General features: G+C 44.0%; 1 protein-coding gene across 2 annotated transcripts in view; it reads right to left on the bottom strand.

The window, feature by feature from the left end:
* Positions 1 to 17,470, bottom strand: part of LOC125454117 (5'-AMP-activated protein kinase subunit gamma-1-like) — a 39,299-nt gene that overhangs the window by 18,633 nt on the left and 3,196 nt on the right. For both annotated transcript variants that reach the window (XM_048534496.2, XM_048534495.2), the window contains exons 3-8: positions 14,689 to 14,795; positions 13,422 to 13,503; positions 11,751 to 11,809; positions 9,341 to 9,386; positions 5,500 to 5,554; positions 4,369 to 4,495 (exon numbers count right to left, since the gene is read on the bottom strand). In XM_048534496.2, coding sequence (XP_048390453.1) covers positions 4,369 to 4,495; positions 5,500 to 5,554; positions 9,341 to 9,386; positions 11,751 to 11,809; positions 13,422 to 13,503; positions 14,689 to 14,795 — 476 coding nt within the window. The remainder of the gene's footprint in view (positions 1 to 4,368; positions 4,496 to 5,499; positions 5,555 to 9,340; positions 9,387 to 11,750; positions 11,810 to 13,421; positions 13,504 to 14,688; positions 14,796 to 17,470) is intronic.

The following is a 17,470-nucleotide window of genomic DNA, read 5'->3' as shown; positions in this document are numbered from 1 at the left end:
TCAACTGAAATATGCTGCAATGATACAGACCCTGATGGACATACTTTCAATTCTTAGCTGATGATGACAGTCATGGATTGAGAGATGGAGGGATGGTCTAACCAAGGCAATTAAGATGACTCAAGAAATTTCTATATAACTCATAGGTTGATAGGTTCCCAGTCCGACAAATGCTTCAGTTTAAAAATTCTCATCCTTGTTTTTGAATCCTTCCAGGATCAATCATCTCTTCCAGTCCCACAACTCTGCACGATCTTTGTGCTCTCTCTCGTGTAGGAAGTTGTTACCGTTAGGTGGGGAGACTAGGACCCGTGGGCACAGCCTTAAAATTAGAGGGGGTAAATTTAAAATGGAAATGAGACAACATTTCTTCAGCCAGAGAGTGGTGGGCTTGTGGAATTCATTGCCACGGAGTGCAGTGGAGGCTGGGACGTTGGATGCCTTCAAGGCAGAGATCGACAAATTCTTGATCTCAGAAGGAATCAAGGGCTTCGGGGAGAGTGCAGGGAAGTGGAGTTGAAATGCCCATCAGCCATGATTTAAATAGTGCGGTGGACTTGATGGGCCGAATGGCCTTATTTCCACTCCTACATCTTATGGTCTTATGGTCTTTTCTCAAATGGTGATGAACTTGTATATTTAAAACAAGATTAGACAGATCTTTAATCAGAAAGGGAATCAAGGGTTATAGGGAAAAGGCAGGAAAATGGAGTTGAGGATTATCAAATCAGCCATGATCTCATTGAACAGTAGAGGAGATTCAATCAGCTGAAAGGCTTTTTCTGTTCCTATATCTTATGCTCTGTCTAGGATATGTGACCTGAAAGAGCAGTGGAAGTCAATCATTCTTAACACTCAAAAGGGCATTGGATAATTGCATGCAAAGTACAATTTACAGGGCTATAGAAAAACTACGGCAGAGCAGGACCGATTGGAACGCTCATTTAAAGAACTAGCACAAGTATGATGAGCCAAATGATCTTGCCTGAGCTGCACTAATGGGAACTTGGAAGAGGCGTGAGAATGTAAGAGCATTGATATGTGCTGGAACCATGAAACTACCCTTCATTCTCCAAAAAAACACTTTGTCACTTTCAGTTTTGAACCTTCAATTCACTACCAACCTCAACACCTTTTCCTTCAGCAAGGTCCCAGTTTCAGGATTTGTTGGCTGCCTGGAGCTGCTTTCTAGCATTCTAGCATTCAGCCCTTCACACTTTCTCTGCCACTTAATAATATCATGGTTTATTTGATTGTAACTTCAAATCCACATTCCTGTACACCCCTTAATAACCTTTTGCCTCCCTTGCTTACCAAGTATCTATCCGCCTCTGCTTCCTTCACCTGCTGTAATACTTGCTTGGTCTAAGCAGTGTGCTACAGGAGGTAGGTGTGTTAGAGAGGGTGGGGAGGTTGTGGGAGATGTTGCAGCATGGAGTGCACCAACAGTTGAAGGTTTTGCTGCCAATGGTGGAAGAATTGAAACCGGGAATCCACCCCTTCTAAACCATACATTATCTTGTAAGTTTCTATCAGATCTCCCCTCAACCTTCTAAACTCTAATGAGTACAATCCCAGGATCCTTAGCCGTTCATCAAACGCTAAACCTACCATTCCAGGGATCATCCGTGGAAATCTCTGCTGGACACACTCCTGGGCTAGTATGTCCTTCCTGAGGTGTGGGGCCCAAAATTGGACACAGTATTCTAAATGGGGCCTAACTAGAGCTTTATAAAGCCTCAGAAGCACATCGCTGCTTTTATATTCCAACCCTCTTGAGATAAACGACGACATTACATTCGCTTTCTTAATTACAGACTCTACCTGCAAGTTAACCTTTAGAGAATCCTGGACCAACACTCCCAGATCCCTTTGTACTTCTGCTTTGCGAATTTTATCACCATTTATAAAATAGTCCATGCCTGTATTCTTTTTTCCAAAGTGCAAAACCTCATATTTACTCACATTGAATTTCATCAGCTATTTCCTGGACCATTCTCCTAAACTGTCTAAATCTTTCTGCAGCTTCCCCACCTCCTCACTACTACCTGCCTGTCCACCTATCTTTGTATCATCGGCAAACTTCACCAGAATGCCCCCAGTCCCTTCATCCAGATCATTAACGTATAAGGTGAACAGCTGTGGCCCAACACTGAACCCTGCGAGACACCACTTGTCACCGGTTGTCATTCTGAAAAAGAGCCTTTTATCCCAACTCTCTGCCTTCTGTCAGACAGCCAATCCTCAATCCAAGCCAGTAGCTCACCTCGAACACCAAGGGCCCTCACCTTGCTCAGCAGCCTCCCGTGAGGCCCCGTATCAAAGGCCTTTTGGAAGTCTAGATAGATAGCATCTACTGGGTTTCCCTGGTCTAACATACTTGTTACCTCTTCAAAGAATTCTAACAGGTTTGTCAGGCACGACCTCCCCTTACTAAATCCATGCTGATTTGTTCTAATCTGACCCTGCACGTCCAGGAATTTAGAAATCTCATCCTTGACAATGGATTCTAGAATTTTACCAACTACCGAGGTTAGGCTAATCGGCCTATATAAAAGAGGTTTCACCTCATCTCTCTGTCAAATGTGTGACATTCTGAAATGATGTCTTTGGGCCCTGGACTCTCCCACAAGGGGAAACAGCCTTTGACGCTAACCTTTTGCAATTTATGGGCACAGATCCCCAAATCTCTCTGTTCTGTGGCTCTCTGCAATCTATCCCCATTTAAATAACTTCCAGCTTCTCTACGCTTCCTGTTAAAGTGCACAGCCTCACCTATCCCCACATTATCTTCCATTGCAAAAAGTTAGTGTCAAAGAACGTGGGGTAATGGGGAAGGCAAATGGAATGTTGGCCTTTATTTCAAAGGGAATAGACTCTAAAAGTAGGGAGGTTTTGCTGAAACTTTACAACGCACTAGTCAGATAATTGTATTCCAGTGTCAGAGGCTGAGGAGGTGACCTTAGAGAGTTTTATAAGGTCATGAAGGGCAATGGATAGGGTGAATAGCCTTTTTGTCAGGGCAGGAGGGTCCAAATCTAGAGGGCATAGTTTTAAGGTGAAAGGGGAAAAGATTCAAAAGGGGCCTAAGGGGAAACTTTCTCATGCAGATGGTGGTGCATGTGATTAAGAAGTAACAGTAGAGTCCATGATTAAGAAAGCAAATGTAATGTTGTCGTTTATCTCAAGAGGGTTGGAATATAAAAGCAGCGATGTGCTTCTGAGGCTTTATAAAGCTCTAGTTAGGCCCCATTTTGAATACTGTGTCCAATTTTGGGCCCCACACCTCAGGAAGGACGTACTAGCCCCGGAGCGTGTCCAGCGGAGATTCACACGGATGATCCCTGGAATGGTAGGTTTAACGTATGATGAATGGCTAAGGATCCTGGGATTGTACTCATTAGAGTTTAGAAGATTGAGGGGAGATCTAATAGAAACTTACAAGATAGTGTATGGTTTAGAAGGGGTGGTTGCTAGGAAGTTGTTTCCGTTAGGTGGGGAGACTAGGACCCATGGGCACAGCCCTAAATTTAAATTTAAAACGGAAATGAGACGACATTTCTTCAGCCAGAGAGTGGTGGGCCTGTGGAATTCATTGCCACGGAGTGCAGTGGAGGCCGGGACGTTGGATGCCTTCAAGGCAGAGATCGACAAATTCTTGATCTCAGAAGGAATCAAGGGCTTCGGGGAGGGTGCAGGGAAGTGGAGTTGAAATGCCCACCAGCCATGATTTAAATGGTGCGGTGGACTTGATGGGCCGAATGGCCTTACTTCCACTCCTATGTCTTATGGGGATTAAGTAAAAGATAACTATTGTCCAAGATTTTAAGGTGAGAATGGCCAGTCATCTTCAAGCAGTGCTGTGCTGATAGGATCATATCACCAATGGTCTTATGTATGGGCCAAACTGCCAGAGGAAGTGGTGGAGGCCGGTACAATTGCATTTTAAAAGCATCTGGATGTGTCTATGAATAGGAAGGGTTTAGAAGGATATGAGCCCAATGCGAGCGGATTTATTTCGGATACCTGGTCAGCATGGACAGGTTAGACCAAAGGCTCCCTTTCAGTGTTCTACTGCTCTATGGCTTTTTGGCTCCATTTGCCAAGATCATAAAAACTGGCTGTGTAAGAGTATTCTCATCTCCCCTCTCTTTCTTTTCTCCATTATGTAATGTCTGTGTCCTCTGCTAATGAAGCCTCCTGTTGGTAAAAGCTGTTTCTCTGCATTTACTCAAACAAAACCGCTTCATGATTTTGAAGATCTCATTTGTATCTCTTTTCCGCCTTCCCTGTTGTAAGAACAACAATCCCAGCGTCTGGGCCAATCCCATTGCTTATCTTTAAACATAACGCCGTCAAGAAACTTACAAAGAAATAGAAGTACTTCAGGATGCGTTTGTGTGTCAGGATATAGAGAACATTCCCAGATACAGGGTCAATGACTGGCAGCCGATGAATTTTATTCTGAATCAGAGAGTAAACTGCGTCAAATAGGCTAAATTGAAAAATAAAGACATGGATAGATTAGAATCACACAACAAGTCATTGCATTTCACAAGAATGTTAACCTTCCTCATTACAAAAAGGATGGACACCAATATGATTAGATCAGCCTAGATCTTGCTGATATGGCATGGGTTTGTTGTCTTTTGCGTTGAATGCAGTCATGGAAGAGACTGATAAATGTTTGTATTTTAAAGGCATCAAGGGCTACGGGGAGAAAGCAGGAACATGGCATTCAGAAAGAGGATCAACCATCATCACACTGAATGGCAGAGCAGGCTCAAAGGGCTGAATGGTCTACATCTGCTCCTGCTACACCTATACCTGTTTTTCATGTGTTACCTGCACGGCATTCACTGTTGTTCAACTAATATCTCGCAGCGAGTCTCAATACAGCTCGGATGTGGGATTGGTGATACAGTCCTATCAGCACGGCACTGCTTGTCCATTCTCATCTTAAAATCTTGGCCAATAGCTATCTTTTACTTAATCCCCAAGATTTTCTCACATGAGTCTTTGCAGGAGCTAACTGTACGCAAGTCACCAGACTGCATACTTCCCACCGGGGTAGCACTTCCAAAGTACTCACTCTGTTGCATAGTGCTTTGCGGCAATGTTCCAAACAAGAATGCAAACCTTTATAAACATTGGATTCTAGTAGACTCGAACCAACTCCTCTTCAAAAAGGAGTCTGATCGATGCTAAGAGCAGCCAACAGTTTAACCATTCAGTCCCTTCGCAGCCAATACTCTGTCTGCAGTGGGTGCTGTGTACAGATTGCACTGCAACAAGGCTCCTCAAACAGCAGCTTTCTACTTATGACCCCTACCACCTTGAAGGACAAGGGCAGCATCAACATCTTCTTATTGTTTCCTACTTCCCAAGAATAAAAACAGGGCCAGGTGCTATAATTTCTCTCTGGCTAAACCAGTGTCTGTAATAGTGAAATCAAACTGGACAAACTGGGGTTCCAATCACACAGAATAATCATTTTACCTGTCATTTGGGGAGATACTGACCAGTTTCTTAAGGGAATCTTGCAAATAAATCTCTGAGGAAAAAGCAAGAGGAGAGGGAAGTCACTGATTGGAACCAGGCTAAACTGCTTCATCGACTTAATGAGAGATATAATGCTAATGATAGCCACTCAACTTGATTACATTACTCAGCATACAAAGACGGGAGAGGTGAAACCACTAATTGTTTTAAACACACACTGTGTGTTAATCACAGCCATACCTGTGAGACTTCTGGGCATGATTGTTCCAATGTTCTCCTGACTGGCATCACCTGTACCTGCCCTGACCTACACCTGATCTCATCAAAAACCTTGCTGCTTAAAACTTAAATGGTACTGAATCCCGATGATCCCTAGCCCACTGTGTGCTCATCCACTCACACCCACACGAGGAGTAGAGGGGTATACTGCATCCACTGTACCCGGTGCGGCTTTCTCTACATTGGGGAAACCAAGCGGAGGCTTGGGGACCGCTTTGCAGAACACCTCCGCTCAGTTCGCAACAAACAACTGCACCTCCCAGTCGCAAACCATTTCCACTCCCCCTCCCATTCTCTTGATGACATGTCCATCATGGGCCTCCTGCACTGCCACAATGATGCCACCCGAAGGTTGCAGGAACAGCAACTCATATTCCGCCTGGGAACCCTGCAGCCATATGGTATCAATGTGGACTTCACCAGTTTCAAAATCTCCCCTTCCCCCACTGCATCCCTAAACCAGCCCAGTTCATCCCCTCCCCCCACTGCACCACACAACCAGCCCAGCTCTTCCCCCCCACCCACTGCATCCCAAAACCAGTCCAACCTGTCTCTGCCTCCCTAACCGGTTCTTCCTCTCACCCATCCCTTCCTCCCACCCCCAGCCGCACCCCCAGCTACCTACTAACCTCATCCCACCTCCTTGACCTGTCCGTCTTCCCTGGACTGACCTATCCCCTCCCTACCTCCCCACCTACACCCTCTCCACCTATCTTCTTTGCTCTCCATCTTCGGTCCGCCTCCCCCTCTCTCCCTATTTATTCCAGTTCCCTCCCCCCATCCCCCTCTCTGATGAAGGGTCTAGGCCCGAAACGTCAGCTTTTGTGCTCCTGAGATGCTGCTTGGCCTGCTGTGTTCATCCAGCCTCACATTTTATTACCACACGAGGAGTATTTCAGTTTTAAAATTCCCGTTCTTGGATATAATCCCCACTTCCATAACATCCTCCAACCCTCTCCGACTTTCCTCCAACTCTGGACCATGTCTAATCCTCTGGCTCATTTGGTTTACTTTTGGTAGCAGTATCTTCAGCAGTCTAGGTACTAAACTTTATTTCCTCTCACTTTCTAACCTGCTCTCCCTGTCCTGAAAGACACTCCAGAGGCAAGGTGAAAGTAACTTGCCCTTGATATCAATGTAACATTTGACAGAATGTAGCATCAAGGATCCCTGAATAAGTTGCAGTTATAGAGAAAGAGGGGGAAGCTATTTACTGTTTGGATCACGTCACACTGTTTCTCACACGGTGGGAGATGGTTGTGGTTGTTGGAGGTTAATGATCACAGCTCCAGGATATCTCTGCAGGAGTTTCTCAAGGCAGTGTCCTAGGCCCAACCATCTTCCATTGTTTCATCAATGACCTTCCCTCCATCATAAGGTCAGAAACGCAGATGTTCACCAATGATTGCTCAATGTTCAGCACTGTTTGTGAGTCTTCAGCTACTGAAGCAGTCCATGCTCAAGTGCAACGAGATCTGGTCAACATTCAGGTTGGGCTGACAAGCAGCAAATAACATCAGGGCCATAAAGTGCCAGGAGAATGACCACAAGAAAAAAGTCTAACTATTGCCCTCTTCACATTCAATGGTATTATTATCATCGAACCCCTCCCCTACGATCAGCATCCTGGGATTTTCCCATTGACCAGAAACTTAACTGGACTGTCTCTATAAATACAGTAGCTACAAGACTAGGTCAAGGCAACTGATCTGCAGTTTGCCTGTCCATCATCAACTTGACATAGGTCAAGAGTGTGATGAAATATTCCCCACTTGGCTGGATGAATGAATCTTCAGCAACACATAAATAGCCTTGGCACATCCAAGACAAAGTCACCCGTTTTTTTGGTATCCCATCCACCCACATTCATACCCTCCACTACTGACACACAGTGACAGCAGTGTGTACCATCTACAAGATGCCCTGCAGTTGTGAAGAATGGCTTCCTAGATTGCACCTCACTGGCACCTAGTGTGACATCTTATGAGGGTAGCAAACTGGAAATGAAGCCCTGTTTTTCCCAGAAAAGTCACGAAAGTTAAAGATTTTAAAGAAGTCCATAAAATTCCTGAATGTACCCGTCTTTTGGACCTAGGTTAACGGAAAGCATAGACTGGGTTTCTGTACTTAAGGAGAAGAACTATTTATTACAACTAAATAGATTCTCACTACAGGTAAACAGTTATGAACATCGTCCAATAACTTCATTGTTAGAACTTGAACCCCTTAGAAAATTCTCGATACACACATGTATGAGCAGGTATGTAGACAATCACAAAAAGAAATTGGTGTCATGGAAAGAGGGGAAGACTGGGAATGCAGTTGTGTGGTCCTTGTGCACATGACCACACTATTAGAGAACCATGGGACTGGCCAGAAAGTATTGCATTGATGCAAGTGGAAAGTTTGCAAATGGGAGTTTTGTCAAATGTTCTAATCTGTTTTCCCTCAGTTTCTTGGCGCATCCCTCAATAGAAAGAGAGAGAGGGTATAATCCCTATAAAATAAGGGGATAAAAAGAAGAGGCATAATTCCTAAAACATAGGGAGATGTAATTCCTGTAAAATAGGGGATATAAGAGAGATAGGATTCCCAATAAACAAAGGGATAAGGGGATATTATTCCTGTAAATTAAGGGGACGTAAAGGAGTTAAATTTCCTATAACATAAGGACTTGTAATTCCTACAAAATAAGGGATGTAAGAGAGATAGGACGCCTATTAAATAACCACCAGTAAGCCATTAGTGACTGTGGAGAAGCAAATGAACAGAGAGGATTTTGGAGCCATGGTCAACAGAAAATGAACATTCAAGAATTACGTATCCAAACAACTTCTTTGAGGAAAAATTAATCTGTGTAAAATTTACAAGTATAACAGAGGCACACACTCACGTTGATTTAACTTAAACACGCAATATGTTTAAACTCAAACACACACACATGAGCATATTGAAAATAACAAATTACTGCAATTGCTGGGAATCTGAAGTAAAACAAAACACTGAAGAAATTCAGCGGATCTGGTAATAACAGTGGACAGAAAAAAGAGAGTTAACATTTCAACTCTGACATGACTCAGAACTTTTTGACAGAAAGTGCTGGACTTTTCATTGGACTCTAAGCATTAACACTGTTTCTCTCTTCAGAGATGCTGCTGCTGAGTTTTTCCAAAACATTTTTTTTATCACACATGTATTCACAGTCGCATGCAGCCACAGACACACACTCACTCATTCAAACACTCTCACACACACCCCTACATTCTTACTTGAATACACTCTCTCACATTCATGCACACTCATTCCTTCACATCCTCTCCCTTACGCATAGCACACAGACACACATGTTCCTTCACATAGTCTCGCGCGCACAAACACACACACACACATACATACACACACGCACAAACACAGCAAAAATGAGACACATACAGGCACACAGAGTTTCTCATGCATACACATGCAAAAACATTCACATCCACAGGTCTCTCACCCACCCACACACTCATGCACACAGCATACACACATAGAAACAAATCACTTCTAGATTCTAGCTCACCTCTCCAAGTCTCAATCCTATGTTTCTCCAGTTCATAAATCTGCACCTGAAAGAGAAAATTTTAAATCAAATGCTAAGATTGATCAGTGCAAATGATAAAGGTGTTTTTTCACTACAGGGCTACAGGTGAACAGCAAGTATTCTTCACACCGATTGTAACCCTAAATCCCTCCATGACGTTAGCAGTTCCTGTCTCTTACATCTCTGCACTGCTTCAACTCTGGTCTCTTGATTGTCCTTGATTTTAATCACTCTGCCATTGGTTGTTCTGTTTTCAGCTGCCTGGTATATAGACCAGACCAAACCAGACCAACAAGATAGCCTAGACCTCAACTTTTCGTTATTGCAAAGTCTTGAAGCAAAGCACACTTTTCTTACACTACAGTTAAAATACAAACAAAAGGAAGAAGAATTGGAATATCTTAACTTTATTGGAAAACTTAACATAATAGTAGATTATTCAACTACCAAATAACAACTGTTCTAATACAGTGGCATCCCATAAACATATTCTTAGCAGAGGTAAATTCAGTAAAATAGATTCGTCACATGCAATTTGCCAGTCCAGGAGGAATGAACACCAAGCAAACACTCTTACAGTGAGAGACGGAGAGAATTCAGGTGTTTTGCCACAGCAGGGAGAGATATACAGCAGCTTCCAAACCCCATACTGAAAGCCAAACTAAAAATGTGATTCTGTGGGAGCTTGACCCCACCCCTTCAGGCTGCTTCTATTGTTCAAACATAAAAAAAATCCAAGGCCTCACAAACTGTTTATTTTATTGGCTTGGAACAGACTGCTTGTTACTCCATCTCTTCATTAAAATAAAATCCAGGACAAAATATACATGCTAGTATCATCACACTCAGCTCTAGTATTCAAGTCTTAACCCTTTCCTTCTCTCAGCCTTTCTCTCGGCCTGTAAAATGCCCTCTAAAACATAACCCACCTCATTGAGACAGAGGTGATGAGCAGTGTGTTCCAAGCCAATAGGGTAAAAAACTTGTGAGACCTTGAATTTTTTTTTAAAAAGTTGGAGTAAGAGATGCACCCTGAATGGATGGGAACAAGCTCCCATAGAACCAGGAGTTTAGCTTAGCTTTCAGTAGTTGTTGGGGTTTGGGAGTTACTAGATGCGTGCCTCTTCTGCAGAAAAAGGCTTGAGTTTTCTTTCACTGTCAGAGTTTCTTTTGATGATCTTTCCTCCTTGACTGGAGAATTGGATGTGAAACAATTTATTTTACTGAATTTGCCTTTGCCAAGGGTATGAATATGGGATGTTACTGTATAATTCCAAAATGATATTCACGTGACCTGAAGCTGCTGGTTCGTTTGAAACTCCTTTAGGGCACAGCTTCAGGATGAAGGGATGACCTATTAGAACTGAGATAAGGAGGAATTTCTTCATCCAGAGGGTAATGAATCTGTGGAACCACAGAGGTCAAGTCATTAAGTGTATTTAAGACAGAGATTGATAAATTCTTGATTAGTAAGGGGAGAATGAGGTTGATATAAACATATCAGCCATGATCAAATGGTGGAGCAGACTCAATGAGCTGAATGGTCTATTCTGCTCCAATATCTTATGGTCTTAACTGTGCAGCTTTGACTTTTGTTTGTCAGACTGTTGGTAACACTCAAAGAGCGAGCACCCTAAGGTTCAGCTAAACATATGCATCTGATCTCAACATCTGCTAAAAGTTTGATTTCTGGAAATAAACCTGCCTCTCGCTGTGAAACTAATCAATCTACAACTTATCACTGTGCTCCCTTCACCAGCTGTTTCAAAGAATTTGAGCTCAAGTGACAGATATCATTGTGGGTAACAAACTCTGGGAGATTCCACAGGGCACTGACTTAACTGAATTCTCAATCATTTCAGGCAATTCTGACATCTTTCATTTCAAGCAACTTTTAAATTCTCTCCTTTCTATTTACCTTTATGCGGATGTCTGTGCGTGCATGCACATGTACACATGTGTGTGCATCTTCGCATTCATGCTTATGTGCTCATGCGAGTGTGTATCTGCATGCATGCATATGTCACCTCAACACACCCCCTGAGCTTTTGATTGGAGTAATAAATTCCCCTTTGTTTTAGCCCTCGGCAATTTGCTGCCAGTCGTTTTCAAATCGGGTTTCACAAATGGATTCGGTGGATCACATACCCTCCTGCCATTAAGAGCGAAAAGGATTGAGGCAAAGAAACATTTTAAAAACTGAAAGCAAAAGCAGAAACTGCAGGGAAAATGGACCCTGATTTCTCTCCACAGAAGCTGACAGAGTTTTCAGATCACTTTCAACTTTTGCTTCGGACTTCAAGATTCCATAGTTCTTTCTGTTTGATTGGTACAGACAGGAGAAGAGGACATTAAGCTAAACATAATTCACTCTGTAGCTGTTGCTTACCATTGGGGAGGTGTAATATCTGTGTAAGATGTTGATGAAGTCAGTAATTGTTAGCATACCTGCAGAGAGCAGAGAGTGAAACGTTATATAGAGGGAGTTAGCATCAACATAAACAGGACAAGTGACTGACAGAGTTAGAGAGACAGATTGACTGTAACTCAGCCACGTCCTCCTTACTATTATGGAACAAATGCTCAATGTCAACACAGACAGACCAGTTACAAAATCCCATTGACACCCAAGTAAAGTTTTGAATTATTCAGTGATTCTGCATAATGCTTCTGATCATTGAGCAGGACATTAAGGCACGAATCCAGGCACCTCTAGTTGGGCAGCACAGTGGCTCAATGGTTAGCATTGCTACCTCTTTGTGCCCTCAGGTGACTGTGTGGGGTTCGCACATTCTCCCTGTGTCTGTGTGGGTTTCCTCTAGGTGCTCCGATTTCCTCCCACAGTCCAAAGATGTGTGTTCAGTGGGTTAGCCAAAGGAAATGCAGGGTTACAGGGATAGGGTAGGGAACGCTTGGGAACCCTGCAGCCCAATGGTACCAATGTGGACTTCACCAGCTTCAAAATCTCCCCTTCCCCCCCACTGCATCCCAAAACCAGCCCAGCTCGTCCCCTCCCCCAACTGCATCCCAAAACCAGCCCAGCCTGTCCCCGCCTCCCTAGCCTGTTCTTCCTCTCAACCATCCCTTCCTCCCACCTCAAGCCGCCCCTCCATTTCCTACCTACTAACCTCATCCCAACTCCTTGACCTGTCCGTCTTCCCTGGACTGACCTATCCCCTCCCTACCTCCCCACCTATACTCTCCTCTCCACCTATCATCTTTTCTCTCGATCTTCAGTCTGCCTCCCCCTCTCTCCCTATTTATTCTAGAACCCTCTCCCCATCCCCCTTTTCTGATGAAGGGTCTAGGCCCGAAATGTCAGCTTTTGTGCTCCTGAGATGCTGCTTGGCCTGCTGTGTTCATCCAGCCCCACACCTTGTTATCTTGGGTCTCTCCTACTTTGTCAGGGGGATGTAAAAATCCTGTAGTCACTACTTCGATGAACATCGCCTGGCATCCCATTCGTAAATCAAAAACACACTGGGATGAGGGCATAAATTTGAAGTGATGTGCAAATAAAGCAGGAATGACGTGGGGAAAATCTCTTCTATACAGCGAGGAACTCCAGTGCCTGTTGGAAACATGGAGGAGGCAGGGTCAATGAGGCATTCGGAGGGCACTGGATGTTTAGGTATTTTGGGTCGTAATGGTGTGCCAGGATATGGATAGGAGGCAGGAGATTGGCATCGGGCAATGGAACAGGCCTGGATAATAGAGCTAGTTCAGGTGTCATGGGCCCAATGGCCTCCTCCTGCTCTGTAATAATTCTGTGAATCAGTGGTTATTTCTCCCTGAACAAACGTCACTAAAACTGATCACTGTCTGTGGGATCTTGCTATGTACTGCACACTGTAATTTTACTGCTGTGTTTCCTACATTGCAACAGAGGCCAACTTCGCAAACAATGCATGGCCTGCTTTGGGGACACCCAGTGTCATGAGTAGGTCCTACAGGAATGCAAATCGTGATGCCAATTGCCAATCAATTCTCACCGACAATTAAATCTCATAAAATGAAGCCCTGTTCCCATCGTGGTCGAATGGGTGGGTTTAAGACTCACCAACGAAGCACTGCTCCTTACTGTTCCAGAGTGGAGCTGCTCTAACCCCGTTTGCGACCATCGCCAAGAACGCTTTCTTCACCTGCACAGAAACCAGAGCAGGCCCTCAGCTTTTCTCCCATTCAGGGTCAGTTCCCCACATTCCTCTGCACCCCCACACTGTCCACTGGCCCCAAGTACGTGTCTCTGCTTATGCCAACGATTTGTCTGTTTATCATTCAGTACAAACTCCTCTGCAGCAGGTAGGTAATGAACCTCTGGGTGACAGGTGGGCACACCAGAGTCATAGAGTCTTACAGTGGGGTAACAGGTTCTTTTTGTCCATCACACCCATGTCTACCACGTTGGCCAAACTGAACTGGCTCCACTTGGCCCATATCCCTCTATTTCCTATTCATGCACCTGTTCAAATGTCTTTTGAATGTTGTAACGGTATCTGCATCTACCACTTCTTCTGACAGTTTATTCCACATACTAGCCACCCTCTGTGTGAAAACATTGACCCCCAGGTCCCTTCTAAATCTTACCCCTCTCACCTTAAACCTACGCCCCCTAGATTTGGACACCCCTGCCCTCAGGAAAAGACCTTGGCTATTCACCCTATCCATGCCCCTCATGATTTTATTAACCTCTCCAGGGTCATCTCTCAGCCTGCTACAGTCCAGAGAAAAAAACTTCCCAGCCTAATCCAGCCTCTCCCGTTAACTCAACCCATCTGGACTGAGTAACATCCTTGTAAAGTTTTTCTGCACCATTTCCAATTTTATAATATCTTTCTTATAGCGTGGAGATCAGAACCGCATGCTGTATTCTAAAAGTGGCTTCACCAATGTTTCATTATTTGTAACATGACATCCCAAATCCTATTTAAAAGCCAAAAAAACTGTGGATGTTGTAAATCAGGATCAAAAACATAGTTGCTGGAAAAGCTCAGCAGGTCTGTAGCATCCGTGAAGAAAAAGTCAGGGTTAACGTTTCGGGTCCAGTGAGCCTTCCTCAGATGCTGTCAGACCTGCTGAGCTTTTCCAGCAACTTCTGTTTTTGACCCCAATTCCAATACTCAGTGCTCTGCCCAATGACGGCAAGTGTGTCAACCGACTTCTTCGCCACACTGTCTACCTGTCACACCACTGACTACAATGTGCTATAAGGGTAGTTAAAGATGGGCAAGAAATACTGGTCTTTCCAGTGAACCCACGTCCCAGAAAAGAATGAAGGGAGAGGGGAACACCCTCTCTCTCCCGCACTGCCCAACACCTTCTCTCACCTGCAATGTTGTATCAAATACGACGAGCTTTGAACTGGTTGGGATCACATCATAGCACTGATGTGCTTTCATAAAATTCATATAGATGCTAGCATCAGGTTCCAGCCCTGTAGAGGAAGAAATAATGTCAGATAAGAACATGAGGACATAAGGAACAGGAGGAAGAGTGGGCCATTTGGCCCCTTGAGCCTGCTCCATCATTCAATAAGATCATGGCTGATCATTTCACGGGATCAGCTCCACTTGCTTGCCTGTTCACAATAACCTTTAATTCCTTTACTGTTCAAAAATCTGTCTATCTTTGCCTTAAAAAGCATTCAGTGAGGTAGCCTCCACTTCACTGGGTAAGAAATTCCACAGATTCCCAAACGTTTGGGTGAAGGTCCTTCTCAACGAAATGTGCTCCCCATTATTTTGAGGCTAGGCCCCTTAGTTCTAGTGTTTCCCACAAGTGGAAAGAACTTATCTGCTTCAACCTATATATTCCCTTCATAATCTATATGTTTCTGTAAGATTCCCCCTCATTCTTCTAAATTCCAATGAGTATAGCCCCAGTCTACTCAATCTCTCCTCATAATACAACCCTTACAACTCCAAATTCAATCCAGTCAACCTCCTCGGCACGCCCTCCAGCACAGCCCCCTACATCCTTTCTCAAGTAGGGACACCAAAACTGCATGCAGTACTTCAGCGATAGTAGGAGCTGCAGAAGCTGGAGAATCTGAGATAACAAGGTGTAGAGCTGGATGAACACAGCAGGCCAAGCAGCATCAGAGGAGCAGGAAAGCTGACGTTTGGGGCCTAGACCCTTCTTCTGAAGAAGGTGTCCATCCAGCGCTACACCTTGTTATCTCAGATTCTCCAGCATTGGCAGTTGCTACCATCTCTGCAACAGATAGCCCATGAATGGTGTTGGACAATCTAAGGGTGAGGTCGAGGGAGATCATGGGGCTGTGGGGGGAGGAGAACCTGATGCTTGATGTTATCCTATCCTTGACTGGAGCAAGAACCTGATTGTAGTGGTAGTAGGGATGTCCACAGGAGATTAGCTTCATGAAGATATCCAGTGTGCCTTTGATCCTCTGAGAATAGAGATACAATTTTGCTGAGTGACATGCTTCCTTTATTGGCGTGGGGTTTCATTTTGAGGCGATCAGGTGATCTGTCATCAAGTATAAAGTCAAAGCAGCTGACAGAGAGTAATGGGGAACAAGTGACCAAATGAAACTGAAATCAGCATGGGGAGGGGAGGTTGTATCAGTGAACTGTTTTTACCCCCTCTTCTATTGATTGCGTGACAAGTTAGTGACCTTCTGACTGCCCAAAACATGTCCATCATCAGCTCCTGTGAAAGAGATCGTTATCTACACAGGATACTGCCCGACTGTACTCTCTCATTCACTCACACTTGGCATCTTTGATTTCAAATCATTTTTAATTTGTAATATCTCACCTTTTTCTATATCTTGGATGTGGTTTAGTTTATTCGTTTATGCAATGAGGAATCACTGGCCAGTCCAGCATTTATTGTCCATCCCTAATTGCCCAGAGGGCAGTTCAAAGTCAACCACATTGCTGAAGGTCTGGAGTCACATGTAGGCCAGACCAGATAGGGATTACAGTTTCCTTCCCTCAATGATATTAGTGAACCAGATGGGTTTTTCTAACGATTGACAATGGTTTCATGGTCATCATTTGACTCTTAATTCCAGATATTTGTTGAATTCAAATTCAAAATTCCACCATCTATCATAGTGGGATTCAGCCTCGGTGTTCTGGGGCATTAAAAGCCGAAAAAAGCTGTGGATGATGGAAATCAGAAACAAGAACAGAAATTGCTGGAAAAGCTCAACAGTGTCTGTGGCGAGAAATCAAAGTTAATGTTTCACGCCCCATGACCCTTTGCTCAGAACAGCTTCCCCAAACCCCCTCACAATGTCCCCACACCATTCCGAGAACCGAACCCAAAATGTTAACTCCGGGACATTACCTGGGTCTCTTGGATTAATGATAATTCCATGAGGCCATCACATCCCCGAAACATGTGTGCGTGCATTTGTATGGGTGTATGTGTTTCTGAGACTGTGAGCAGAAGCGAGCACGAGTACTCATGGAGGATATTATTAAACCTGAGAGGACTCAGAAAAGATTTACCAGGATGTTGCCAGGACTGGAGTGTTTGAGTGAGAAGAGGAGCCTGGGTGAGCTGGGACTATTTCCTCTGGAGCATAGGAGGCTGAGGGACAACCATATAGAGGTTTGTATCATCCTGAGGGCCATAAATAAGGTGAATAGCAATGGTCTGTTTCATGGGGTTGAGGAGTTGAAAACTAGGCAGCATATTTTTAAGGTGAGAGGAGAAAGATTTAAAAGGGACATGAGGGGTAACTTTTTCTCAGAGTGTGATTCATGTGTGGAATGAGCTACCAGAGGAATTGATGGTTGCAGGCACAGTTACAATATTTAAAGGATGTTTGGGCAGGTACTTGAATAGGAAAGGTTTAGAGGGATATGACTAGTTTAGTTTGGGAAACTTGGTCGCTAATGGACAAGTTGAACCGAATGGGCTGTTTCCTTGTTGTATGACTCTAAACCTTCATCAACACACCCCATTGGGGTTTTCAATGCAGAAATAAACCGCCTTTTGTCTTAACCCTGAAAACCTTACAGTGGGTCATTTTTAAATTGGGTTTATTTGCTGAATTTGAAGGAACACATTACTGCCTGCTGTTCATGGCAAAAAGGAAATAGTAAAAACAGCCCATTATCTCTGGTTTTAAAT

This window comes from Stegostoma tigrinum, chromosome 7, assembly GCF_030684315.1.
Source record: "Stegostoma tigrinum isolate sSteTig4 chromosome 7, sSteTig4.hap1, whole genome shotgun sequence".
NCBI classification, from domain to species: Eukaryota; Metazoa; Chordata; class Chondrichthyes; order Orectolobiformes; family Stegostomatidae; genus Stegostoma; species Stegostoma tigrinum.
The sequence above is the reverse complement of the archived record's forward strand: the minus strand, read 5'-3'. Positions and strand labels throughout refer to the sequence as shown.